Source organism: Copadichromis virginalis, linkage group LG9 (genome assembly GCF_057382275.1).
Source record: "Copadichromis virginalis isolate Kocher_CV1m ecotype Utaka linkage group LG9, C_Virginalis_male_GT1.1, whole genome shotgun sequence".
In the NCBI taxonomy this organism is placed as follows: Eukaryota; Metazoa; Chordata; class Actinopteri; order Cichliformes; family Cichlidae; genus Copadichromis; species Copadichromis virginalis.
Window position 1 is genome coordinate 12,922,863 of NC_140626.1, and position 27,787 is coordinate 12,950,649.

The window sequence follows — 27,787 nt, forward strand, 5'->3', positions numbered from 1 at the left end:
CAACTCTTGCCAGCTGTGACAATCAGTTATCTATTTTGGCCTCAAGTGTTCCTGACAAACAGCACAGTTTAGGTAAATGGCCTGTATTTGTATAGCGCTTTACACATTCACTCATCCACCCAGTCACACACTGACTGTAAGCTACATAGTAGCCACAGCCGCCCTGGGGCGCACTGACAGAGGCGAGGCTGCCGGACACTGGCGCCACCAGGCCTTCTGACCACCACCAGTAGTCAACGGGTCTTGCCCAAGGATACAACGACAGAGACTGTCCAAGCCAGGGCTCAAACCGGCAACCTTCCGATTACAAGACGAACTGCCAACTCTTGAGCCGCAATCGCCCCAGTAACACAAATGTAATATCCAAACTCACTATGTCATCATTTCAGAGGATTTTTAATTTGATTTATTTTCAGATAAAAGCAAAACTGAATCTGCATTAGCTGTGCCTGTACTGCATTTGACCAGACATGTCAAAAACTGCACTAACTGACATTTTAGTCTTAATATATGAAAGTCATCTATTTTTATGTATGAATGACCGTCGAAATGTTCCTGCTGTCATGAGATAAAATGCTTTCTGAAAGGAAAAACATCTGCAACTAACACCAGCAAGTAAGAGCTTATAACGTGGTGTAACCTTCCTATTAGTTTAGACAGATGGCATCGTCATATCCTCCGTGTCTGCGTGTTTGTGTGCGTGCAGAGATCAAGGCGATTGTGGGGTGAAGAGGTTACATTAAAGTGCAGTAAGAAAATCACAGTGGACACAATCTGCACACTGCATATGCAAATCCACATTTCTCCCGATATTGGCATAAATATTTTCTGTTTTATCAGTGCTGTTCAATCAAATATGCAAATAAAATGACCTTTGACCAGGATGCTGTCGTCAGGGGAGAACTACAACAGGAGCAGTCTGCCGCTCCCCGTCAGTCCAATGACCTTCTGCACCGTAATGGCTTGCATGGTTTCAAGAAATCCACGGGACTGCTGGGAGTGCGGGTGATGGGTCATATTTATAGGCCTGGACGTGCTTGTATCCATATGATATATTGTTAACGGAGTTGATTGAAGTCGTTTTTATTGGATACTGGATGGTTACTTTACAGGGCACCTCTTGTGAGAGCTGCGATGCATGCATGGAGAAACGTGAACATTCCTCTTATTTTAATAAAGTTTTGAACGATTTTAAGCTTTAACGCGGAGGGGACGATGAAGCGGTGTCTGCTTGCCCTGTCCCTCCTGAGCTTGTGGACTCTCGCAATGGAAGGTAAGAAATTTCTGCTTGTTTTTGTTTTATGGCCCAGGTCCATTCGCTTTGACTTCGTACACGATCTCTGTCGCCTTTCACAGACAATGCGGGTGGCTCCACTCCGCGGTCTACCGGTTGTCCCGGTAATTTATCCGGTGTCCAGTCTAGGAGTTTTAACACTGCCGGTGTTTCAAATTATCTGACAAAACGAAAAGCCTCGCTGAAGGAAAGAGAAATGGTTTTTCTACAGCTCATGCAGATGCGTGTCAATGTTATCTGTAAATAATGCAGAGTAACATTAATAATACATGTAAAAATAAATAAATAAAGGCCATCTGCCTGGATTCATTCCAGCGTGTTTCTGTGGCATAACCTATCAGCTCCCGTGGAAACTCCGGGTTCTCTGCGTACATGGTCACCCTGTCAGCTTTTTGACATTTGCTGCTGATTCTGAAAAAACCGCCCACGTTAACTAATGGTGCTGATAATTTAACCTGAATAACTGCCGCTGGACTCCGTGTCAGCTGCTATCAGAACGGGTTGTTTTTATTCCACTTCTTATGTCTCAGTGTTTCTGGGTGCAAAGAATTCCTTTATGATACGATGAATTGATGATTTTCAGCAGTTCAAAATCACACCTGTGTGTCTGACAGGGTTTCTATGAGACACACTGACTTGATGTTGATGATGAGTATGCCTCAGAGAAAGAAATCCCTTGTTTCTTTTGTCTTCTCCAGCTTCACCACAGAGATATGTGTTCTTGTTCTTCTAGTTTTAAAAAATGTTAGTGTGTAAAACTGATGAAGGAAAAAATGCATATTTGAAATAAAATGGTTGAACATATTTTCAGAGGAAGAAGTCATAAATAAACGTTTGAGCGAATTTCTGAAGTCTCGTCATGTTGCAGTATCTCTGTCAGAGAACGAGCTCGTTCAGCTAAAAGCTGTTTTTCCTGAGTTGGACCTTTCAAGTGTTACGGTTTTAAACTTTCAGATTCTGAGGAGTCCTGTAAATTTAAAACGGTGTTTATGCGTCATACAAACTCTCCAACAATCACAAATCTCTTAACCAAAATAACACTTGCTTTTTTCATCGTAACATTTAACACTAAACTGCGTGCAGCAACCCTTTTGTGCGGCTTGTTCTCATAATATTCTGTCGCCAAACCTTTGCGTTGTGAAAGAGTAAGTCTGACAAACACATGCTGCATGTCTCATTTAAACTCTGACAGAAGCTTGTTAACATCTAAATAAGGTTTTGTTGTGGTGCAGAGCATCAGTAAATCTGGCCCATGGGCACAGTTATTTCTGCCATTAACCTAATTAAAAATATATTTGCATTCCCTTTCAGAGCGCCTCAGGGGAACCACAAGATGGAGTGAATATGTAACCTAATGTGATTTCCCCCCCCCCCCCCCCCCACCCCAAGTATTCTCAGTCTCTGACATTGTTAGCCACAAATCAGTCCGTGTCGAGCACAAATGCAGTCCTACAGCTCTTCAACACCGCTCAGATCCATGATGCATAAAACTGTGTCAAAATACGGCAAGTAATTTGATTCTGGAAGATCAGCAGTGTTTTAGATCAATGTCTGAATCTTGCAGTATACAATAAAGAATCCAGGAGCAGCAGTGTGGCTTCATGCTGAGGGAGCACAACAGATGTGATTTTTGCTTTGTGTAGAGAAGGCCAGAAAGACTTGCATTGTGTTTTGTGGATCTAGACAAAGTGTGTAATAGGGTGTTAAGTAAGGAAGTGCAGCACTGCATGAGGAAGTCAGGAGTGACAGAAATGTGAGGCTGGTGTAAGACATGTATGAGGACGGAGAGACAGTGGTTAGGTGTGCAGTAGGCGTGACAGACTGGTTCAAGGTGGGACGTTAGATTATTTTGGTGAAAGAAGAGAGCACAGGCAGGGTGTAGTGAGTAGAGATGAGTGTGAGGAGGGGTGACTTGTGACAGAAAGAGATCTCCCAATGAGATTTTCAGTGAGAGTGATGAGGATGGACAGGATTAGAATCAAGGATATCAGGTAATAGAGGACAAAGCTAGGATAAGATGGAGGCAGGTGAGCTGCTGTGGTGATCCTTAAAGAAAGAGGTCAAAATAAAAAGACAGGTTATTAGATTTCAGTGTATTGATGAGTCAGGATCTGACAGTAAATTATATATTTTATGTATATCTTGTGTAGTTCTGCACACCGTACAAGTGAGCTATGTCAGAGATTTCAGGTTTAGAAGGTGGACTAGTCGTAATAAAGAAGCCCTCAGATATATCGATAACACTAAAGAAAGCCTTCATACATATTTAATGAGGTCAGCTGCACAAAGAGCTTAGTCCTTGGACCAAATTTCCTAGCACTCTGCACCACAGCAAAACTATCTTTAGATGTCTGTCTAACACTAAAAGGCGGAAAGTAATGGTTGATGTTACATCATACAGGTCAGCTGTTACACACAGACTTCAGTTTTCAGGATATCACAGCTGTGCTTTGGATAAATGCCTCAGCAACACAATTTCTAACAGATAAGCTCACCCTTACTAAAAGAAACATATTGATCTTCAGTCTCCTCTGCTTTAGCTTGTATGCCACACTGTTTTCAGAGAAAAGCATGTGCAAAACGCTGCAAGTTTTCAGACTCATTAGTCTGCTCAAATGATTCCCAACAGTTCAGCAACTAAAATGGCAGTTTGCTTACTCGGCAAACCACGGCAGCAGCTTTTTGACACGGTGACACTGACTGTTTCTAAATTAGGTCCTCGCACTGAAGTCAGATAAAACTGAGGCTATTGTATTTCAGAAACACTTTGTCTAACCAGATGCTTACTCTGGATGGCATTATCTTGGCCTCCAGCAAAATTGTTGCAGTCTTTGAGTTCTTTTTGAGGAGAATATGTAATTCATGCGCACATTTAACAAATACATGGGACTCTTTTTTCTTGCGTTTGTCAAAGAGAGCAGTCCCACATCTATCTTTAAAGTTACAAACATCCTGTCTTAGAGTAATGCTAAAAACTAGTTTATGCATTTATTACTTCTATGCAGGACTAATTCATTGTCACGTTCTTCTAAAAGTTCATCTGGAATACTGTAGCAAGAGCACTGACAGCGACTAGGAAAAAGAATGCATATTTAGCTTGTTTTCATTGGCTCCCTGTCAATCAGGAATCACATGTAAAATTTCTCCTCACCTATAAGGTCTTGAATCAGGCCCCATCTTATCTTAAAGATCTTATAGTACCATATTACCCAATTAGAGCACTTTGTACTAACACTGCAGGCTTACATGTTCTTCGTTGAGTATCTAAAAGTAGAAGACAGGAGTAGAAGGCTAGTTTGAATCAAGGAGACAGACACTATCTCTGTCTCCTTGATCCTTGATTAAGATTAGCAAAAAGTAAAGTTTTAAGTCTAAAGCATATAGTTGGGGCTGGATCAGGTGACTCCGAATCCTCCCTCAGTTAGGCTGCAATAGGTCCAGGCTGCTAAGACATTACCATGATGCACTGAGTTTTTTTTCTTCACTCTCTTCTCTTTATTCACTGTGTGTTTCTACATCATTTTGCTTTTAAACATGAGTCATTATTAATCCATGGCTCTCTTGCACAGTCTTTGTCCTGTCTTCCTCCATCAGTCACTGCAGATGGCTTCCCATCCCTGAGCCTGGTTCTGCTGGAGGCTTCTTTCTGTTAAAAGGGGAGTTTTTGCTCATGGGGGAGGGTCATCTGATTGTGGAGGTTTTCTCATATAAATAAGACTAAAACTAAATTGAACCCATTTTGTTTCCTCTTTTGACAGTGCAGAGAAAAAGAGGTCTTTAACACTGCCTTCCACCAGAACTACACTTGTGGTTGTGTGTTCACAGATTGTCTTCTATCTTGGATGTAAAAAAAAAAGTGGTTATTTGAGTTGCTGTTGGTGTCCTATGAGCTCAAAGCAGTCTGGTCGTTTTCCTCTGGCGTCTGGCATCAACAACAACAATGCATTTTCGCCCAGAGACTGTGCACTCACTGATATGTCCTCATTTTCAGACAGGTCTCTGTAAATCCTCGTAATGGCTGTGTGGGAAGATCCCAGTAGATCAGCTCTGTATGAATCACTCAGACCAGCCTGTCTAGCACCTTTCTCCCTGAATGCTGTTGCTCATTTAAAGTAGCCATCATGTGATTTGATTGGCTGAGTAATATTTGCTTCAGGTAATTCAACAGGTGTGCAAAATCACAAAGTGCAAAATGTGTTAGGTTAGTTTAGTTCACTTTACATTTGTTTTTGTTTTGTTTTATAGCAGAAGAGACAATGAGTTCAGGCTTTTGCCTTTTAAAGAAAGATTTTAAAGAAATGTCTCCCAAACCAGGAAAGGATTTCCTTTGTCAGTGTGAAGATCTGAACATATTTGTGAAATTTTACCAGCAATACTATTAGATTCAGAAAGCTGATTTCATTTAAACATTTAAACGTATTTTCTAATTGGTGTGTTAATTCTGCTTGCAAAATAATACAAAATAGCTTGGATGTTGTTTCTGCATTTTAAATTTGAAGCTACAGACCCTTTTGACGTTGCTCTGCCAGTTTGTCTCATTTAGCACCTTTTTCCTGTAGTTCTACATGTTTTTGTTGCTGTCTGACTGCAATAAGCTATGTTAGCAGTCAGGGATCTCACCTTCTTCAGGCATCCTGGTTGTGCATCCCCTTCAGTTCTTGTACATTATCTGTGTGCCAACCCTCAAGTGCCTTGCACAGAAATGTAAGATTTATTCATCTTCTCCTGTTTAGTTTACTGACGTTTATCAAACTGATTTAGAAAGATGCTTATTTGAAATAAAACGGGCAGATCTATTTTTAGATGAAGTCATAAATAAATGCTTGGTCTCATTTCTTAAGACGCATCATGCCAATATATTTGCTCAGAGCAGAAGCTCTTCTAGCATGCTTTTTCCCCAAATTGAACCTTTCTTGTGTTTGTCTGTTTCAGATACTGAGGAATCCTGTAATTTTATGGAGAGATGCATCTTACCATGCAGTTCCCAGATTGGGAAAGAAATCGTCATCCACTGGTTTAAGACACCAAGAGACCTTCGTGTCCACTCGTACTACCACAGCAAAAACCAGTTTGGACACCAAGACCAGTGCTTCAGAAACAGGACTTCAGTGTTCAAGGACCAGATCTCCAGTGGAAATTCCTCACTCCAGCTGACAAGTGTGGAGGTTCAGGATGAGGGCAGATATAAGTGCCACACCAGCACCATCATGGGAAACCAGGAGTCATTTGTCAACCTAAAAGTAGATGGTATGAGAAAATTGCAGTAAACATCAGCTCATTTATAAAGATTGCTCACTGCTTGTAATCTTCATTTATTTCAGCTCCAGTTAAAGAAGTCAGTCTTGATCAGGTTGAAAACTGGATCAGCTGCCGTTCAGAGGGGATCTACCCTGAACCTCAGCTCTCCTGGTCCACCAGCCCTCCATCCAACATCACCTTCACTAACACCACCACAGTTGAGAGGACTGAGCAGCTGCTTTACAACATCAGCAGTTCTCTGATGCTTTCAGCCGGTGTTTATGACCTGCTCTTTATCTGCACTATCAGCACTCGCAGGAACAGGAGGAGAGCCACTCTGCAGAGACTATGTGAGTATTTCAACCAACTGAGATTCTCAAACTTTGGTGCAGAGCAACTGTAGGTGGATCAGCTACTCAGGCCCAGTACGACATACACACAAGACGTCACTTGTGCTTTTGGTTTAAAATAACAAACTCGAGTATTGCCTGAGAAGAGCTGTGTAGTTAAGGACATGGCATCACTTGTAATAAATTCACTGTGATTATATGCATGCAGATGTTTACCTTGGATACATGTAACTGGGTCTGAATTGTGTGGGAATGTTCGGGTTAAAGTATTGGTGGGGACCCGATTGCTTAGGGCTTCCTTGTAGTTGGAGTATCTACTGTGGTTTTCGTTGTCTTTCAGCTCATATCAGTGGTCCCAGTACTGGTGTAACAATCACCTGCACCTCGCCAAACGCTTCACTCACCAACTTCAGCCTCGTCTGGAAATTCAACCAGACTCAGACCATCGTGAACCAGACTGGGACCAACTTTACCTACTCTGTGTCAGACGAGTGGAGGGAGAAGGTGAAGAATGTGTCCAAGTCAGGCAGTCTCATGCTAAAGGACTTATCTACAAAACAGGAGGGGATGTACACCTGTAAGCTCAGTAATGCTGAGGGGACTCACATTACCCACATCCACCTGAGAATAATCAAAGGTGAGATTAAGTTAACCTAAAAAGTCAGAAAATAAGTGCTGGGGGTTCTTTTTGTTTGTTTGTTTTTGCCTGTCCCGTGTGGTACTTTACCAATCAGAATTGTTGTCTGAAGGCCAGGAAAGATGCCCAACAGATTTAGTTTTTCAAGTGGAGAAAATATGGCAATGTCATATTGGTCCACTTGATTCATCTGTTTTATTATTATTATTATTATTATTATTATTATTATTATTATTATTATTATTATTTCTTAAGTGAGTTTTTTGGAAGTTCCCACTGCAGGGAAAACCTTTTAATGAAAAGATATCACCTTCAAACTTCTATTTGACTATTAACAATAAAAAAAAAAAATTGCATTAATATTAATAGTTTTTTTTGAAATGATAATGTTTCAATATTCAAAATAGGAAATCTGATCATTGATAAAGAGAAATTCAAGATTATTAAAAATAGAGCTGTCTTTCGCAATTCTTTTTGGATTGAACCTCTTTATGCTTCTGAGTATTTCAGTTAAACAATGTAATAGGGCCCTATGAGCATCTCAACCATTCTTTTTTGTGCAGCAAATGTCACATTTTTACTGATATTGTCTGTTCAATCAAAAACAACACTCAACATTTAAGTGCATACATACAAATGTATACAAGCTTTTTAACAAAACTAATTAATGAACAAAGGTAGTTTGTGTCAGGGTCGATAGCAGGGACTCAAGCGCAGAGCAGGTTGACGTTTCCAAAGTTTATTTACAACATCAGTGCAGAATATATACAGTGAAAGGGGAAATCCAGGCAGAGAGGAGGGAGAGAGAATACAAAACGCACAGGGACCATGACCGTTTGAGGGCATTTTACAGTTCTGTTGATTTTAAAATGTCTTCTGCACTGGAAACTGTAGAATATCAGCATCATTACTGGATTGTATTTACAAAGTTTTAAAGAAAGAGGAAAAAATATAGAAACTGTATTTTAAATGCGAAGTTTTATACTGGATTTGAACTGGATTCCTTGAGGAATTTATTAGTAGAAATTGACTCTTCTGTTTCAGGACGTCACATTAACCTTGTAGCCATTGTCACAGCTTTGGGGTCTGGAATTGTACTGATCGGCCTATTGACAACTGCTGCAATCTGCAGCACACAGAGAAGGGTAAGAGGCCTGTATTGCATTTTTCATAATTTATTAGCTTGCACCATCGAAACTGAAAAGGTAAAGCTGAATGGGCTGACTGAGTAGTTGGAGTGGGGCTCAAACACAGGACTTGGAAACACAGGTGAATAAAATAAAAAGGTGTCTCTATTAAACTGAAACAAAGTACAATATAACATGAGTAACAAAACGAGGAAAATTAAAACTTCAGCTCAGCAGGGAAAATGTACTTTGATGGAGAACACAACTGTGAGGGACAATGAGACAAAGGAGAGTGAGAAACTTACACAATATTTACACATTAGGTAACTGAGGAGATGGGAAACGCTGAGCTAGTCTGTCTGCATCATTCTGCCATCATGAGGGAAACTTTGCTGTTCATGTTGGAGTTGATGATTATTGAACTACTGTTACTAAACACATTTAAGTTAGATTCACAGAGTGAAAGGTAAATTTCAGCAGTACAACAATGATTGTGACCATGCTATAATCTAACAGCTATTTTATGTTTGTCATTGATTTGTTATTCATTACTGCAGCTCTGCTCCTGTTTGTCGTTGCAGCAACTCAATACCTGTTTTCACTGCAGCGATTTTGCTTCTTTTCATCAGTCAACGCAGAGTGTTACCAACACCAGGACCATGTCTGAGACTGCAAATCCTGAGCCTGAACCTTTGCAGCCAGAGCTATAGTGTCCTTATCCAACTGATCCAGGGGCTCAGTATCCAGAGGTCCCCAAACCAGCTGATCCAGAACCCAGGAGTCTCATGTTCCCTGTGTCAAAAGAACCAAAGACCTGCACTAAGAAGATGATCTCTAGTCATGATGGTGCCACACTGTAAATTTGGCTTTTTCTTCAACCATGTCATGAAAGTCTTACACTTTGGTGTCCTCAGAAGCTCATCTTTGGTTTTTGTAGATGATGAGGTTATGTTGGTTACATCAGGTGGACACAGCAGAATGATAATTAACATCTCCTCCAGGTCTGAAACTGTGGTCCTCAGCTGGAAAGAGGTGACAAGTCCACTCAGGGTCAAGAACAAGTTGCTGCACCAAGTGGAGAAGTTTAGGTATCTCGGGGTGTTTTTCACTCGTGAGGGCAGCAGGAGATTGTGGACGTGGATGAAGTGATGCAGACGCTGCATCTGTCGGTTTAGTGAAGAGAGGGTCAAGCATGAAAGTGAAGTCATGATTCACCTGTCCATCTATGTCCCTACCCTCGCCTATAGTCATAGCTCTGAATAGTGACTCAAAGACGGAGACAAGTAGCATAAATGAACTTTCTCTGAAGGCTGGCTGGCCTCTCCCTTACAGACATGGTGAGGACTTCAGCCATCCGAAAATAATAATAATAATAATAATAATGGATACTTTATTGATCCCCATGGGGAAATTACTTGTTTTTCTCTGCATTTGACCCATTCACTCAGTGAAGCAGTGGGCAGCCCACTAAGCAGGCGCCCAGGGAGCAGTGTGTAGGGACGGTACCTTGCTCAGGGGTACCTCAGGGTAGCCGTTAAGTGGATTCGAACCGCTGACCTTCCGATCATAGGGCGACCACTTTACCTACTGAGATATCCCTGCCCCCTGCCCCCCTCTGAGCCCTGAAACGGGCTCAGAGTAAACTTCTACACTGAAAGGAACCAGTTCAGGTGATTCGGGAAACTGGCAAAGACAAAGGATAACGAGAGGATGGGCAACAGGTGGGAACACAGTTGGAATGAATTACTCCCTAAAGAGACAGGAAGAAAAACAGAACACAGGATGAAAGACTCACTGATTTAACGAAGCAGAATATGGATCCATGTCTGTCTAATGTAATATTTTTAAGGCTGTCATGGTTTGCAAATTTAAAGTGCTGGGGTCCAAAGTGATATTTTTTATGGGGCCTCAAATTCCTCGTGGCAGAATATTTGCTGCTTTTCTTATTATTGCAGGGTTGGCAACCAAAGTAAAACTTTCTGGAACAGCGCTGCCCCCTCGTGGGTAAGGTTTTAATTACAAAATAGTTTTTCAGTTATTGAATGAGAAAGAAAGGATGGACACAGTATATCCTGTCATTTCAGTGCTGTTATAAGACATTGTGAGTTTAATTGCATTACACATTAAAACAAGTATCTCTGTGCTTCTAAGGCACTTAATGCATTTCAGCTCCACCAAAGCGCAAACTAAAATGGTAAATGATAAATGGTCTGTATTTGTATAGCTCTTTACTTGGTCCTAAGGACCCCAAAGCGCTTTACACTATACACAATCATCCACCCATTCACACACACATTCACACACTGGTGATGGCAGCTACAGTGTAGCCACAGCCGCCCTGGGGCGCACTGACAGAGGCGAGGCTGCCGGACACTGGCACCACCGAGCCCTCTGACCACCACCACCAAACTACTGCACAGTTTGCAGCTTTAACAGCAGCCATCTGACAGTAGGGCGCTTCAACTGTGACTAACAGTTTCTTCCTTTAAAGGGAGTTTTTCCTTCCCACTATTGCCATGTACATGCTCATAGCACAACATAGTCCCTAAAATGAAGACATTTATGTGCATAAATCTAGTTGTAGTGGCCTCCTAAGATCCTACATCCTCATATGAGGACTTTACGTTTATTTTCTCACTGCACAAATTATGTATAAAGCAATAAACAACCTACTTCCTGCCAATATTCTAAAAAAAAAAAAAAATTCTAAAAAAGAACAGGGATACAATTTGAAGGGGGAATTAAATTTAAAGCTTCCCTGTATCTGTATAACACTAAAGTGTGTGTGTGTGTGTGTGTGTGTGTGTGCGTACATGCGTGTGTGTGAATAAAAATACATGTTAATTACTAAACAGTGGAAAGGGGGTGGGATTAAATGAGTTTATGCTTCTAAGTTGTTTATGATTATTATTGCTTTGTTTTTCTTTTGTTTTGCTTTGTTTGTTTGTCCCTTTCTTCTCTGTTGTCGTACTATTTTAATACGTGTTATACACATGTTCAAAATAAAGAGTCAATGCAAATACATTCTGACTTTTCTGCACAGTATTGTTTATTCTGCTAATATTTTGCTAAACAATGACAAGGACTTTGTTTTATGCTGTAAAATGCAGCTATTGTCTCTATATTGTCCTTCAGACTTTTAGATAGTTGAAGCAAATGTTTATTACCCTTGTTTCTGGAATAAGAAAATAATTATAATGACGGTATTAATTCTTTAATGACACTGAAAATTATGTTTTGGTTACTTTGGTATCTAATTTTTATCGTCTCTATTTTAGTATAATCTCTGTTAGTTTTTCCTGTGTATTTGGATGTTCGCCTATGTGAGTGTGTTTATGCAGCTCCATTGATTATTTTGCTGTTGTTATTGGCCAGGATATCCTTGTAAGAAAGTCTCATGTACACGCATTGTTACTTGCAGTGTTTTAATTTAAAGCCGTAAGATCTCTCCATACGCTCCCCTTTACATTTCTCACTCTCGGCAACTCACGTTTTGTTTTTTTTAAAGGAAGCCTAGTCACGTGACCGCGCAGCAACAAACCAATGTGGAGCAGGAAGAAGGGGGCGGAGCAAAGTGTCGCTGCAGGAGGGGAAGTGTTTGCACTGACAGAGCAGCTTTTTCGTGAAACGGGGGCAAAGTACTGAACCTAGAGGAAAGAAATTATAAAAAACGTCGATTCAATATCATACCTACGTTAACGTCTACATTTGGATCGATCCTCTTACCCTTGTCTCCTGGATCGTAGCCGAGATCAGCGTTAATCACGTGGGTCTCTGCTCCCTGATCGGTTTCCTGTGTTTGGAAAGAGTTCCAGCTTCATCGCGGAGTTTCTCTCGGTTTGTGGGCTCATCTAAAGGTAAGCACCGAGCTAACTTTACTGTGAGTTCAGTTCATGTTGAGTTTAGCTCCTGAATGAGGTCTTCTGCTGCTCTCCTCGGTGTCTGTTCACAGTTTATTGTGAACACGTTGAGAGAAGAGCGAGAGAGTGTTTGGAGAAAAACACCAACTAATCATTAGCTCAGCATGCTGGGAGAAGTTGGAGCAGAAAAGTCTTTTCATTGTCCCTGCAGCTGTTTTTCTGCCTGCACCAAACCTCTACAGCCTCATTTCTATTTGAAGTGATAACAGGAAATGGATGAGAGCGATCTGCTGCAGTATCAGGGTCACAATAAACTTTATTATCCAGCTGCTGTGGATGAACACATGAGAGGAAGTGAACTCCTAAAATGATCTGCAGACAGCAGCTGGGCAGTAAAAGGATTGCAAAAGAGAAAAGAGGAGCATGGAGATACCAACAAGAACACACAGGACAAAAAGATAAAGACATGCAGCAGTGACTCGGTCACTGCAACATCCTTATTTACTGTTCAAGTGGGCACAAGTAAGGAATCCATGGTGCCTTTAGGTGCATCTCGTATACCCAGCAGTCTACACTCCAAAAGCCACAGGAGTTCACTCCAGGTATTTATTAAAACCACTTATTCTTATGATCTGAATATTTAACCACGTGTTAATCAGCAAGCTCCACCAGATTGTTGTTAACCCTTTCTCTGATCGCATTAATGAAACCTTTTGTAATAATTATATAACAAAGACTTGTGCATTATACATGCCCTGTACTTTGGGTATGATTACTAAACCTCCACGATATTTGTGTGTTTTTATATGATTAGCTGGTTTAACTGAAGACATGTAGTTATTAAATCCTAAAGTCAGCATGTGCCATTCACTTCTACATTAACAGATGTTACAAATTTAAAAATAAATAAATGAAAGCTCCTCAAGTACCTGTGTAATCACTTTAATAGTGGTTACATGCTCAGGTCATTTCTTTACTACAGTTCTAATTAAAAATCTCTGTCTGTGTGACATGTTGATGAAAAGGTGCTGCTGGAATCTAAATGATTCCATGTAGATATCATAATGGGCATGACTTATCTGATAATTAAAGAAATTCACAAGGTTAAATTAGTTTGTCTTTTTCACAGAGACATTTGGAGCAAGCATATGATGAAGTATACTGGTTACAACGTAATATTTTTGAGGTAGAATATAATAAGTAGAAACATATTAAAAAATGCCTGTAAAGCAATGCATATGTTTTGTGTCACCTTAGTTTTGGCCCTGTTTAACAAACACTTTGTTGAATTAGTAATAAAAATGAGGTTGTTTTGATAACTTTAATATTGATATAATGTTAGCTCTTAATTACTTAAAATGATACAAAAAATTATAAGAAAGTAATGAGAATGTTTTTATGTCAACCAGGAAACCTGAAACTGTTTTAAAAAAACTTTTCTGGCTTGAGTTTCCGATGCACCTAAAGGCACCGTGGCTTCTCTACTGGGTCCACACATGCCTCTTTTCCAATAGTTCCTAGTCAAGTCGACTCAATTCTTAACTCATTACAGTCGAGTACCAACTCAGTGTACTTAGGACCGTTACAGTAACACGGAGAAAAGTCCCATGACATAATTCGTATACATCAAAAACAACAGAACAATGGAGAACATTGAGACGGTGGTACTTGCTGCTGAACTGAGGGTAAGCATCTGCACCTCTGGACCACAGTGTTCGCATCGACTAGGTAAAAAATTAACTACCTGGTACCAGCTAATACCTGAATGCTGAAGGTTGAATCGAGCTGAGCCAAGTAGGTGGTAGTGGAAGGGGCTAATATTGGTCAGCAACAGCAATCTATTGTCAAGAGTAGATGCTGTAGCTGCAGTCAAGGGGAGGAAGATCTTTTCAAGCAGGATTTGTAAAAAGCATTTTGACAGTCACACAAAGATGGACAGCTTTTGTTCTGAGGGTTTGGAAAGAGTTTGTCTCTGTCAGTGTCTGCATTCACTTTGTTCCTCTAATAGGAAATCAATGTGCAGATGTTTATTCATGCACTGACTGCTTCTATTCATCCTGCAGCTGCTGGAACAAATTAATGGTCTAAAAGTTGCTTTGCTCAGGTCTTTGTTTGCTCTGCTTCCTTTTTCTTCTTCCAGGGATCAAATACAGACATTCATATAATAAATGTTGTTTTTATTCAAAAATACATATTTTAGTGCACATTAGAATGAGAGTTTTAGATGCCTACCCTAGCATAATAGGCCAGAACTAGTCATATCCCACAAAAGTGTATAAACCCAAATCCATCCTTTGAGACATGAGTTTAAGGCCCTGTCATAGTAAAAAGGCTGCTTAGAACCAATGTCACAGTTACTCCTGAAGTGTTACTTAATAAGAGAGTTACCCCACTTTGCAGTACAATGATTTCTACAAAGAGTCACAGAGTAAAATTTGTACTTTTAACATGTGAGACACTTTGACTCTTCAGTGCAGTGTGGAGCCTAACGAATATCTGCTTTGTGTCCCAGCTGATCAGCAGGAGGAGAAGAGTCTGACGGAGCAGCAGAGGAACATTTTCAGCCGTCTGGACTCAGCTGAGTCACTACAGAGGAAACAATGAGCTCAACACAGAAGGTGAGGAAAATATTGCTGTTACATTTTTTTTAAACTGATGTTAAAAGACAAAATAAAAGGTCACAGGACACTGAAACAAAGTCTTTAAAAATCAAGATTAAAATTAAAACCAGATAAAGTAATTAAATCATGAACTGTCACGCTGTGCTAATAAATGTTACAAACAAATAAAAGAAAACATGGAAAGTAGGAGTTCAAGCAGAGCAGCCTCCTCCTGTTCACTGAGACATGGCTCACGGACCACACACCGGACTCTGTCATAAGTCTGGATGGCTTTCAACTGGTTAGAGCGGACCGGAATGCAATGGAGAGTGGTAAGAGGAGAGGTGGGGGACTAGCAATGTATGTCAATGAGAGATGGTGTAACTCGGAGCACATCACTGTGAAGGAACAGAGCTGTACCAAAGACATTGAACTGTTGGCAGTTAGCGTCCGGCCATACCACCTGGCCAGGGAATTTTCACACGTTATTGTGCTGACTGTTTACATCCCACCCTCGGCCGACGCTACAGCAGCCTGTGATTACATTCACTCCACTGTCTCTCAGCTACAGATGGCACATCCGCAGTCCCTCATTATTATTTCTGGGGACTTCAATCATGCCTCACTATCTGTCACTCTCCCAAACTTCTTCCAGTACGTTGACTGCCATACAAGGGACAGCAAATCCCTGGATCTATTGTTTGCCAACACAAAGCAGGCTTACAGTGCATCACCCCTCCCCCCGCTTGGCCACTAAGACCACAACCTGGTCCTTCTCCACCCCACCTACACTCCTATGGTGAAGAGGAACCCCCCCACGAAGAAAGTGATATGGGTGTGGTCTGAGGAATGCACTGAGGCCTTAAGAGACTGTTTTGAATGCACAGACTGGCAGGAACTCTGCAAGCCTCACGGTGAGGACATCGACGCCCTCACTCACTGCATCGTGGACTACATTTCTGTGTTGAGAACACTGTGCCTACCAAGAAGATACAGTGTTTCTCAAACAATAAACCGTGGGTCACCCGAGAACTGAAGGCCCTGCTGTACAAGAAGAAGAGTGCTTTCTGGTCGGGAGACAAGGAGGAACTTAAGAAAGTCCAAAAGGATCTTAAATACAAGATCCGAGAAGGCAAGGAGTGCTTCAGGAGGAAGATGGAAAACCAACTCCAACAGAAAAACGTCAGAGAAGTCTAAAGGAACATGAAACAAATCTCTGGACATTTCCAGGACAATGGAGGAGCGAGAGGGGCTGCTGGCCGGGGGTGGGCTAACGACTTGAATCTAGGCGATTAGAGGATCATCAGGGGGTCCTTTTGTCCCTCTGTGGGGGGTCACTCCCACTAGGTTTATATCTGGGACTCTCCACCATTTGACCTTAGAACTGAAGAAGCTTCTCGGATGAGAGGTGAAACGTCTTCAAGTAACTTAAAGAAGTCCAGACACTTTTCTTTGCAAGCTCCTTTGACATTTGAATATGGCCCACTTATCACCTCTCCCACCCCCCAGGTTCCATTAACCCCCCTCCATTTGCCACCCCCCCCCTCCGGGTGCAATGCCATTGTCACCTGAGCTCTCCTCTCACCACAACCCTGCTTCACCCCTATCCACACATCTATCCACAACAAAGCAAGCCCCACCCCCCCACTCCAGCCCAGCCTCACATCTACTTCACAGCTGATCAGGTGAGAAATCAGCTCAAGAGGACGAAGGCAAGGAAGTTCGCCTACCGTTCTGGAATTGGGGTGGATGACGCTGTCATCTACCTGGTACACCGATCCCTCTCTCACCTAGAGCAGGCGGGGAGCACTGTGAGGATCATGTTTTTTGACTTCTCCAGTGCTTTCAACACCATCCAACCCGCACTTCTGAGAGGGAAGCTGGAGGGAGCCGGAGTAGGCAAACAGCTGACTGCATGGACCATCGACTACCTTACCAACAGACCACAGTATGTGAGGCTCCATGACTGTGTGTCCGAAGTGGTAATCTGCAGCACGGGGGCACCACAGGGCACGGTTCTCTCACCTTTCCTGTTCAGCCTTTACACTTCAGACTTCTGTTATAATTCGGACGATTGCCATATACAGAAGTTCTCAGATGATACAGCCATCATTGGATGCGTATCAGACGGGAATAATCAGGAATACAGGGGGGTCATCAGTGACTTTGTTGGCTGGTGTGAGACCAACGTACTCCAAATCAACGCCAGCAAGACAAAGGAGATGATCATAGACTTCAGGAGGAAGTCCCCCCCCTGCAACACCGGTGAACATCCAAGGGAAAGACATTGAGATAGTGGACTCTTATAAGTAACTGGGTGTTCACCTCAACAATAAACTGGACTGGACTACAAATACAGACGTCCTGTATAAGAAGGGCCAGAGTCGACTCCACCTGTTGAGGAGACTGAGGTCCTTCGGAGTCTGCAGGACTCTGTTAAGGACATTCTATGACACTGTGGTAGCATCTGCCCTTTTCTATGCAGTGGCCTGCTGGGGGAGTGGATGCACGGACAGGGACAGAAGCAGGATTGACAAACTGGTGCGGAGGTCTAGCTCCATGCTGGGATGTCCCCTGGAGTCTGTGGAGATGGTCGGTGAGGGGAGGATGTTAGTAAAGCTGACATCCATCATGAACAACCCACATCACCCACTGCATGAGTATGTGAGTGGGCTGAGCAGCTCCTTTAGTCAGAGACTGAAACACCCTTGCTGCAGGAAGGAGCGCTTTCGCAGATCATTCATCCCAACAGCAGTTAGACTCTATAACTCCTCAATCACGATGTCATGAGTCAGTGGACACTGTGAACATCCACGGTCACCACTTCATGCATAATGGACCTTCCATGACCTTCCAAGCTATATAGTTTGTCTTCCATATTTCCAACTATATCCATAATTACATACTGTGTATGCTACCATTGTATATAGTGTATTATCTTAGTTTTTTTCATTGATTGTACTCAATTGTATTTTTGTATTTCCTTCTGATATCTGTACCTGAGCTGAGGTGACGCAAAAATTTCCCCGTTGTGGGATCAATAATAATAATAATAATAATAATAATGATGGATTGGATTTATATAGCGCTTTTCAAGGCACCCAAAGCGCTTTACAATACCACTATTCATTCACTCTCACATTCACACACTGGTGGAGGCAGCTACAGTTGTAGCCACAGCTGCCCTGGGGCAGACTGACAGAAGTGAGGCTGCCATATCGCGCCATCGGCCCCTCTGGCCAACACCAGTAGGCAAGTAGGGTAAAGTGTCTTGCCCAAGGACACAACGACCAGGACAGAGAGCCCAGGGATCGAACCGGCGACCTTCCGGTTACAGATACGATTCCCAACCCCCTGAGCCACGGTCGCCAAGTCTTATCTTATCTCTTAAAAGTATAGACCTGCTACATATTTAGTGCCATTCTGAGTTAATATTAACATTTGTGTATAAGGACTCATTGAGTTACTTTTAAAAAAATCAAATGGCTTATTGGCTATTTTTGATCTAAGATATATATTTTCAATTTTTTGAGCAATATAAAAGATGGACTAATCCATTGTGATGCGACCCTTTGAATTTGACCTCCACATTTTGAAGCATCAGCCACAATTATCTCCAAGTAAGGAAATGGGATGTTTACACTGAGCATACTTGTCATAATTACTGAAATATTTGATGATGTCATGTTCAGAATTTGTATATGCAGATATTTTGAAGAACATCTGCTTGCTTTACTTCTGAGAAACTCTGCCTATCTAAGATGCCCTTTTTATATTCAGTCATGTTAAGATAATTGTCTAAGACCCCTCGAGTGGCCTCTAGAAGAACTGCAGGATTTGGCACTTCTGTGCCAGCTTCAATTTTCAGCCCATTAAGTTTTGTCTTGGTTTGCACTCGCACTTGGTGGGATTTCATGTGCTACTACCACATACTAAACATTTCTACATATTAAACAAATATCTAGGACTGCCTTCTTCCACTTGTACAATATTCCTAAAATTAGAAATATGTTGTCTCAGAGTGAGACTGAAAAACTAGTACATGCATTTGTTACTTCTTTGTTGCACTTTTGTAATTCATTATTATCAGGATGTCCTTAAAACTCCCTTAAAAGCCTTCAGTTAATCCAAAATGCTGCAGCAAGAGTCCTGACAGGGACTAGAAAGAGAGAGCATATTTCTCCTGTTTTGGCTTCCCTTTATTGGCTTCCTGTTAAATCCAGAATTGAATTCAAAATCCTGCTCCTCACATACAAGGTCTTAAATAATCAGGCCCCATCTTATCTTAATGACCTTGTAGTACCATATCACCCTATTAGAGCACTTCGCTCTCGCTCTGCAGGCCGTCAGGTTCTCATGTTTACTTGTCATGTTCTCATGTTGTTGCTAAGGATTGTCTTATTGCACTGGAGTCACACTGGGTTAAATATTTACACTTGGGTTTTAAGGGGTATTTATTATTTTCTTCATTATTTTATTTACGGGTTGTACGGAAGCCCCAAATGCAATTTCATTGTTCTCTGACAATGACAATAAATAAATAAATACTAAAATACTAAAATACTAAAAATACTACTTGTTGTTCCTAGAGTATTTAAAAGTAGAATGGGAGGCAGAGCCTTCAGTTTTCAGGCCCCTCTTCTGTGGAACCAGCTTCCAGTTTGGATTCAGGAGACAGACACTATCTCTACTTTCAAGATTAGGCTTCAAACTTTCCTAGTTATGCTGCAATAGACGTAGGCTGCCGGGGATTCCCATGATGCATCAAGTTTTTCTTCTTCAGTCACCTTTTTCATTCACTATGTGTTAATAGACTTCTCTGCATTGAGTCATATTCCAATAAATAAATAAATTATTATCAATCTCTGTCTCTCTTTCACAGCATGCATTTCGTCCTGTCTCTCACAGGTGGTTCTCCTGGAGGTTTCTTCCTGTTTAAAGACAGTTTTTCCTTCACCTGTCACCAACGTGCTTGCCCATAGGGAGTCATATGATTGTTAGGTTTTCGGGGGGGGGGGGGGGGGTTGTATTACTGCAGGGTCTACCTTACAATATAAAGCACCTTGAGGTGGCTGTTGTTGTGATTTGGCGCTGTGTAAATAAAATTGAAATAAATGGAACTAAAAATTGATCTGCTTGAAATTCTCTTTTCTATTAAGCAGCCTTGTTGCTAACATGACTGCATATTGTTGTTGTTGTTACTATATTTCAAACATGTAAACAATATATAGGTACATTTAGTAAAGAAAATAAGAGAGAGAAAAAATACTACATAAAAGTCAATATATTTCAATATAGCTACCATTCTGATTCCTTTACATGTTCAAAGGGAGTGGGAAGAAGTACACACTTATTTAATCCCACCCCTTTGCCATAAGTTATCAGTTAATATTTAGTCAGCTTAAATAGTGAACAGATTTCTGATATAATATATACTCTAATATCACATCATGACATTTTTTTAAATAGAGACATTCACTTAATTTCAATATTTTTCCCTTTCTTTATAGTTCGAGAAGATCATATTTTTATAACTCTTTTTGAACTGGTTTATGTTCGGACATGGCTTTAATTCCATATTCAAACTGTTCCACAGTTTCACTCCATGCACGGAAACACAAAAGCTTTTTCTTGTAGTACGTACCTTCCCTGTTTCGAAGTTACAAAAAACCCTTAAATAATAACTTCCTTCTTTCAAAAAAAACATGCTCTGAATATTATGTGGCAGTTCTTTATTTTTTGCTTTGAATAGACTTTGTGCTGTTTGGAATTTCACTAGATCGTCAACTTTCAATATTTCAGACTGCAAGAATAGTGAGTTTGTATGTTCCTGTAACCTGCATTGTGGATGATTTGAGCTGCTTTTTTTTTTTCTTTTTTTTTTTTTAAGAGTAAAAAGTGAATGTAGTGTGGTTATATAGTTGTTGCCCCAGGCCTCTGCACAATAGCTTAAGTATGGTGAAACCGGTGAACAGTAGCGAATATGAAGTGATTCAATTCAATTCAATTCAATTTTATTTATATAGCGCCAAATCACAACAAAAGTCGCCTCAAGGCTGATGTTCTGTCTAATACCTGCTTTAGCTTGTTTATTATTGCAATGCTTTGTGATACTTTGTAATGAATATATCTTACGTGAGCTCTCCAGTTAAGTTTTTCATCTATTATTACCCCCAGAAATTTATTCGCACTGACTCTTTCAATATCAACACCCTTTATATGAATCTTAGCATTTGTATTTAAACTACTATTTCCAAATAACATATGTTTAGATTTATTCAAATGTAATTATAATTTCTTTTTATCAAGCCTTCGTGCTGTTTCATCCTCGGATTTTAAACTAGTATTAATTTACGGCTCATTTTGTTCCACGACTGCATTTCACTCATTGCCTCTGTTTGTATCTCTGTCATTGCAGGACCAACATGGAGCAGGAGGTCCGAGCACTCAGGAGGCCGACAAGCCTCAAAGAAGAAAGGGAGAGAAAAAATACACCTGTGACGAGTGTGGGAAGGCTTTTACTCGGCCTGGAAACTTAAAAACACACCAACTCATCCACAGTGGTGTTAAAGCATTCAATTGTGACTTGTGTGGAAAGTCTTTTACTCAAAAGAGTGCCCTAAAAACTCATCAAAGCCTCCACAGTGGAATTAAAGCACACACCTGTGATCAGTGTGGGAAAAGTTTCACATGGAAACAAGGCTTAGAAAGGCATAAGCTCATCCACAGTGGAGTTAAAGCATACACTTGTGATCAGTGTGATAGAAGTTTTACTCAAGGTAGCCACTTAAGGATTCATCAAGTTTCCCACTCAGGAATTAAAGCATACAGCTGTGACATCTGTGGGAGAACCTTCAGCCATATAGAGAATCGAAACAAACACCAGCGGATTCACACGGGACAGGATGTGTACTGCTGTGATCAGTGTGGCAAACGATTTGTAGCATACAAACATTTACAAATCCACAAATTTTCTCACACTGATGAGAGACCCTATAAGTGTGACCTGTGTGATAAAGCTTTTAACGCTCCATATTCCCTGAAAGCACACCAACAGATCCACACCAGAAAGAGACTCTTCAAGTGCAGTTACTGTGAGGTATGCATTTGTATTCTCCTCTCCTCCTCTCCTTTCGATGCGACAGAGTATCTAATCAATTCAGGTTATTTTTTTGTCACCAATGTATCATCCACAGTTTTCATGATGTCGTTTTCAAAGTTTGTGTGATGGTAGACACTGATAACTGCTTGAAAAGTTTTAGTTTTGTAAAAATTGGGTCATGGTCACAACGAACATGAAAACCAGTGAAAACTTTAAATTGTGCACAATTTGTATTATCCACAATACTAGGCCTTGGAGGACATGAGCGTCTAGGTTGGCTAAGCATTTGAACTTGACCTTCATTCTTTGTGCCTAGGGTTAAAGTTTCAAGAAACTATATTGAGTATTATATCACATGCTAGGGCATGGAGAGAGCTGTACATCACACTTTCTTTTCTTTTTTTTATATGAAAACCCTTCGCTATGATTTGCTACCTTATCATGGTGAAGGGTTTTGTGTGTCCTGGAGATCCCAGGTGCTATGTTGGTAGAGTCTCCCATGGCAAATTGGTCCTTGACTGAGGGACAGGCAAAGAGTGATTCAAAAAACCTGTGTGAAAGAAAAATCTAGGGAACAGTTCACCTTGCCCTGGGATAGGGTTACCGGGGCATCACCCTGGCCGAGGCCTGGGGAGGGTACCTGAGGGTTAGCACCTGGCGTCCAAGCCTTAGTTCAGGGGTGGCCAACTCCAGGTCTTGAGAGCTGGTGTCCTGCAGGTTTTAGATAACACCCTGGGTCAACACACCTAAATCAAATGATTAGTTCATTACCAGGCCTCTGGAGAACTTCAAGAAATGTTGAGGAGGTAATTTAGCCATTTAAATCAGCTGTGATGGATCAAGGACACATCTAAAACCTGCAGGACACCGGCTCTCGAGGCCTTGAGTTGGCCACCCCTGCCTTAGTTGCTGGGACCCAACAGGCCACAGCTCAAAGAACGGCCCACCACCTGCAGGAGGCACCACACTGCATTTGGGTTTAGTGCACTCTGGTGGACTGATCCCCGGCTGCCCAGGCTAGTGATTGGGACATTGAACAACACCTCTCTGGTTATAAAGGAGCCTTAGTTATTGCATTTGGTTCAGAGGTACCAGCTACATACAGTCAGGCTCATCTGAACGTGAGGCTTGGGCTTGGAACCAGTCTGGATTTGCCCTTTGTGTGAGGTGTCGGCCTTGGCTGGGTACCTTAGTATCCCTTCGGGTTGCTGCCGGTATGGTGGAGTTTCTCCAGAATGAGAGGGTTTGTTCCCTATTCCTTTGTCACTGAATAGGTCCCGACAGTCGTCTGTGCTTATGGGCCGATTGGCAGCTTCAAGCATGGGTGTCGAACTCCAGGGTTTGAGGGCTGGTGCCCTGCAGGTTTTCCATAACATGAATTATGTGATTACCGTATTTTCTGCACTATAAGTCAGACTTACAATTCTTTTTAATTTTCTCAAAAATCGCCAGTGCGTCTTATAATCCGGTGTACTTTATGTATGAATTCTGGCTGTGTTTACTGTTACGGTAAACACTTCAAGACATGTTGAAGTAATTTAGCCATTGAAATCAGCTGTCTTGTATCAAGAACACATCTAAAACCTGCAGGACACCACCCATCGAGCCCTGGATTTCGACAACTGTGGTTTAAAGTGTTCAGCCTTCTTGGAGTCTGTGGTTGGGGTGCTTGAGGGTGCTCCCCCTGTGGACTCATCCTATTGGGAGACTGGAAGTTTTTACAGCTTGGCAAAAGTCTTGAGCCAATACTTCTCCAATTATATGGTAAAGATAATAAAATACACAATTTTAGTATGTAATGCATCAAGGTCCTAGGTCAAATGTCAAGGTGACACAAAATAGTAAGAAGCTTTTGCTTTAGTTTCCAATGTGTCATCTGCAGTGATGGGAATAACGGCGTTACAAGCAGAAAAAGAGAGAGTGAGTTTTGAGTCGTGAGAGATTTGTGATGTTTAGCGTGTTTGGAGTGTGTAGTTAATGTGTTGAATTGTGTAGTTAGTGTGTAGTGTTGTGGATAGTTTTGTGTTGTGTGTCAGAACAATGAGGTGACTACTGTCTCCAGGTAGAAACAGGAGTGATACACCTGCTGTCAGACCTGCAGGTATCAGGCTGTGATGTTTCCTTTATAGTGGACAGAAATTTTTGGAGTGGCACAAATAATTTGTGTGGCATCTTATTGAAGAACAGCTGATTGTTCTGTAAATAGTTTGAAGTGGTTATTTAAAAAATCAAGATAAAAGGTAAATGGATGCAAATAACTTTGTTGTTTGCAAAACTTGTGCGTATGATTTTAAAATTGACAATTTATATTTGCATTTAAAGTTATGAAATATGATTCATTAAACATGTTTGTGGTTGTTACAGTAAAAAATCACTTTTTCTACTCTGATTTTATGTTTTTTGTCTGATTTTTGATCAGTTGTGTTAATACAGTAAGTCAAAATGAAAACATAACTGTAAATTCAGACACGTGAGGTTGTGCTGAAAAGGATGATACCAAACAAGGCAAAGTTTTTCAAGGTGAAATGTGGAGGTAAAATCAAAAGTTAGAAAAAATGGCCAATTATACCCTGGACCCCAGAGGGTTAAACGTTTTTTTGTTTGTTTGTTTGTTTAAGTAATGCAATAGTTACTTTTCAAGTAATTAATTACTTTTAGAATATTGTAACTCAGTTACTAACTCAGTTACTTTTTTGAAGAAGTAACTAGTAACTATAATTAATTACTTTTTCAAAGTAATTTGCCCAACACTGTTCATCTGCCAGCTTTAAAGCACTATATTAGTCTTCATTCTTTATTTAGTGAGTCAAACAAAATTCTGTTCTGGATACAAATTTGGGGTAACATTAAGTTAAGCGCGTGTGCCTCTTGAATATGACGTGCTTATACTTTTTTGTATAATTTTAGTTATAGTAGTTCAGTAAGGTAAGTGCTATGATCCAAATCAGGGGTGTCAAACTCCCCTGATTTGGATCAAGGACACATCTAAGGCCTGGAGTTCGACACCTGCGCTCTAAACAGTAAAATGTAATTGGACATCTGCAGAGATGCTCTTTATTTCAGGCAACGTTGAGGATAAAAATGTTGAAGTGACTGACTGACACTGTGTTTGTGTCTTTGTTTAGAAGCAGAGCGACACAGATGGATGCAGTTCTCAACTCTGTCGTTGCTGTGGTGGCGGGAAAGAATTTTTTTGTGACTTTTGTGGAAAAATGTTCAGTCAGCAAACAAGCCTCAAAACACACCAGCGAAGACACACTAGACACAAACTGAACTACTGCAACAAATGTGGGAAAGGCTTCCCCACTCCAAGTACATTAAAACGCCATGAACTCATTCACAGTGGGGTTAAAAAGCACCTCTGTGATCAGTGTGGGTCATCGTTCATCAGTACAAGTCAGCTTAAAAGGCACAAGCGAGTCCACACAGGAGAGAAACCATACAAGTGCAGACACTGTGACAAAAGCTTCTCACATTCAGGTAATCGTAACCTTCATGAAGCTACACATTAAAAAAAGAACTATAGCTGTGACCAGTGTGACAAGAGCTTCAGGAATCTCATGTGGCAAATGAACGGTTTCACTGTTACCAGTGTGCTAAAACATTCACTTCATATTCTGCTCTCTGCAAACATCTGCAGGATCATGAAGGGCTGAAATCATTCCCATCACTGGATCACAGTGAATCAGAAGAGAGAGAAAGAACAGAGACTGAGAACCCTTGAGATCAGGCTCCACAGAGTTCAGATAGAATCTCCTCCTCCCCCTTTTGTGAGTGTGGACGCTTCCTGTCTTTGCTCTTTAAATGCTTTGCTTCTTTTATTGATTTTTATTGATTTTTATGCTGGTTTTTCCCTTTTTTCCGTATGAGCTTACCTGCGATAGCTTCTGGAAACTTATAGATCATTAGGACTAAAGCGTTCTTAACAGAAACAGCAACATTTTTATAGTTACCGTATCTTCAGCGCTCCGTGTGTCTGTGGCCTAGACACAGCTAAAGCCTGATTACAGCGTCTGGGCACCGAACAGCCTCAATAGCCTGGAAAGGTGCTAACCGCATTATAATAAATCCTCAAGCGATAATCCCCCCCCTTATGCGCGTCTTAAAACCAAGACACAAATCATGTCTCAAGAAAGGGGGAGGACGTATCACAGGCAGGGCACAGCGAGCTGAAATCTCTGAAACCGACTGGCCTTCACTTCCTACGAGACAGAGAAGCTCTTCTACCCCTGTATACGGGAGGAAACAGGACTGGACAACCGTGAATAGGATGGTTAACAACAAACCTCCAAAACAACTGAATGTGAAACTGCAGAACAGATTTGCTCCACTATCAAAGGACCCTGGATCTATATCGGACAACCATCCATCTAAAAGCAGCGAAGTAAGGTCTGAAAATCTGTTGAAAAGTAGAAGACCACAGGGAAAGCTAAAGGCTAGGCCTGAAACTCTGATTGTGGGTGACTCTGCCGTAAAGGATGTACAAAGCATGTGCAGTAAGAACTCTTAAGTCCTCTGCTTTCCTAAGGATATGGTCAACAACCTGAAGGAGAGAATTCTTCAAATTGCAGTTGAATATCCAACTGTGACAAACATTGTTCTGATGAGGCAGCTATGAATGAAAATGTTCTGCTCGTCACATTTTACGCTTTCTAAACTGTTCTGCTTCAGTGTTCATGTCGAGTGGTTCGCTTTGTTCTAGCAGTTGAATGAAGAAATCTTTTGTCGTGTTATCAAGTTTTTATTGAATGTATTTAAAAACGTGTTCTGCAGATGTTTTCTTGTTAAGGTTGTTGGTGTTGTGAAATTCTGCAACAATTAAATAAAAGTTTAAAATGTTAAATTAAGAAACAGTTTGAGCCTTGATTTCACTTCCTGTATTTCAGAGTAAAGACTGAAGTGACAGTCAACCTGATGTAACAGCCAAGAAAGATTTAGTTTGTCTATGAACAGTGAACACCTGTGTGGATCAACGCGCTTGTTTTCAAAAGGTTTCTCCAGGCATGGAGAAGATCCAGGCCCCAGACATCCAGAGGCCCCAGAGTGTGAGAGCCCAAGGAGGACCACTGGAGGGGCATCCGTGCCACCCTCTGGGAAGAGCTGAGGATTCCCAGACGAGGGGTCACCCAGCGGCCACAGAAGCCAGAAGGGGCTGCAGTAGCATGCCCGCCAGCTCTGCCGGCATCCAGCTGTGCCAGAGTAAACCTTTTTTTTGTTTTGTTTTGTTTTTTTTTTTGGCCTGTCCCGTTTGGCTCTTTTGCCATCAGAATTGTTGTCTAAAAGCAAAGAAAGATGCCCAACGGATTTACTTTACCAAACTGACCATCCCAGCCTTGCCGTAATGGTCCATTTGATTCACCTTTTATTGTTTATTTTATTTTCACTTACTGAATACGGGACAGACTTGACTGGGGGAAAGAAGGGGAGAAAGAAAGAAGGAAAGAGAAACAGCTGAGAAGAGGGACGGGGGAGAAGGGCAAAAGACAAAAACCAACAGAACGGGCAGAGAAAAAAAAATGCATATATCAATCACCTGGATCACCTGCTGAGAAAGAAAAAAGAAAGCAAGCAGAAGAGAA

The 27,787-nt window shown here is 41.2% G+C and overlaps 2 protein-coding genes across 3 annotated transcripts; both read left to right on the forward strand.

Moving 5' to 3' along the window:
- Window positions 1–1,215: 1,215 nt before the first annotated feature.
- Window positions 1,216–9,356, forward strand: LOC146701513 (CD276 antigen-like). Its single transcript, XM_085467863.1, has 6 exons — window positions 1,216–1,273; window positions 6,227–6,541; window positions 6,616–6,882; window positions 7,223–7,519; window positions 8,564–8,664; window positions 9,228–9,356. Exons 1-6 carry the CDS (start codon window positions 1,216–1,218, stop codon window positions 9,354–9,356), a joined length of 1,167 nt encoding a protein of 388 aa, XP_085323989.1.
- Window positions 9,357–12,221: 2,865 nt separating this feature from the next.
- LOC146701514 (uncharacterized) lies at window positions 12,222–27,049 on the forward strand. Of its 2 annotated transcripts, XM_085467865.1 has the most exons (5): window positions 12,222–12,503; window positions 15,019–15,124; window positions 21,525–22,205; window positions 25,334–25,688; window positions 25,849–27,049. In XM_085467865.1, exons 2-5 carry the CDS (start codon window positions 15,107–15,109, stop codon window positions 25,854–25,856), a joined length of 1,062 nt encoding a protein of 353 aa, XP_085323991.1. In that variant the 5' UTR covers window positions 12,222–12,503; window positions 15,019–15,106; the 3' UTR covers window positions 25,857–27,049. The 2 variants fall into 2 exon arrangements, with proteins under 2 accessions (XP_085323991.1, XP_085323990.1); XM_085467864.1 differs by having other exon boundaries at window positions 25,334–27,049.
- Window positions 27,050–27,787: the final 738 nt, after the last annotated feature.

What these genes read in the sequence shown, in the direction of transcription:
- LOC146701514 (XM_085467864.1), top strand. An exon ending in TCAAGTGCAGTTACTGTGAG is followed by an intron (nt 22,206 to 25,333) that starts GTATGCATTTGT and finishes GTCTTTGTTTAG; the next exon opens with AAGCAGAGCGACACAGATGG.
- LOC146701513 (XM_085467863.1), top strand. Translation starts at nt 1,216, where the DNA reads ATGAAGCGGTGTCTGCTTGCCCTGTCCCTCCTGAGCTTGTGGACTCTC. An exon ending in CCACCTGAGAATAATCAAAG is followed by an intron (nt 7,520 to 8,563) that starts GTGAGATTAAGT and finishes CTTCTGTTTCAG; the next exon opens with GACGTCACATTAACCTTGTA. An exon ending in TCTGCAGCACACAGAGAAGG is followed by an intron (nt 8,665 to 9,227) that starts GTAAGAGGCCTG and finishes TTGTCGTTGCAG; the next exon opens with CAACTCAATACCTGTTTTCA.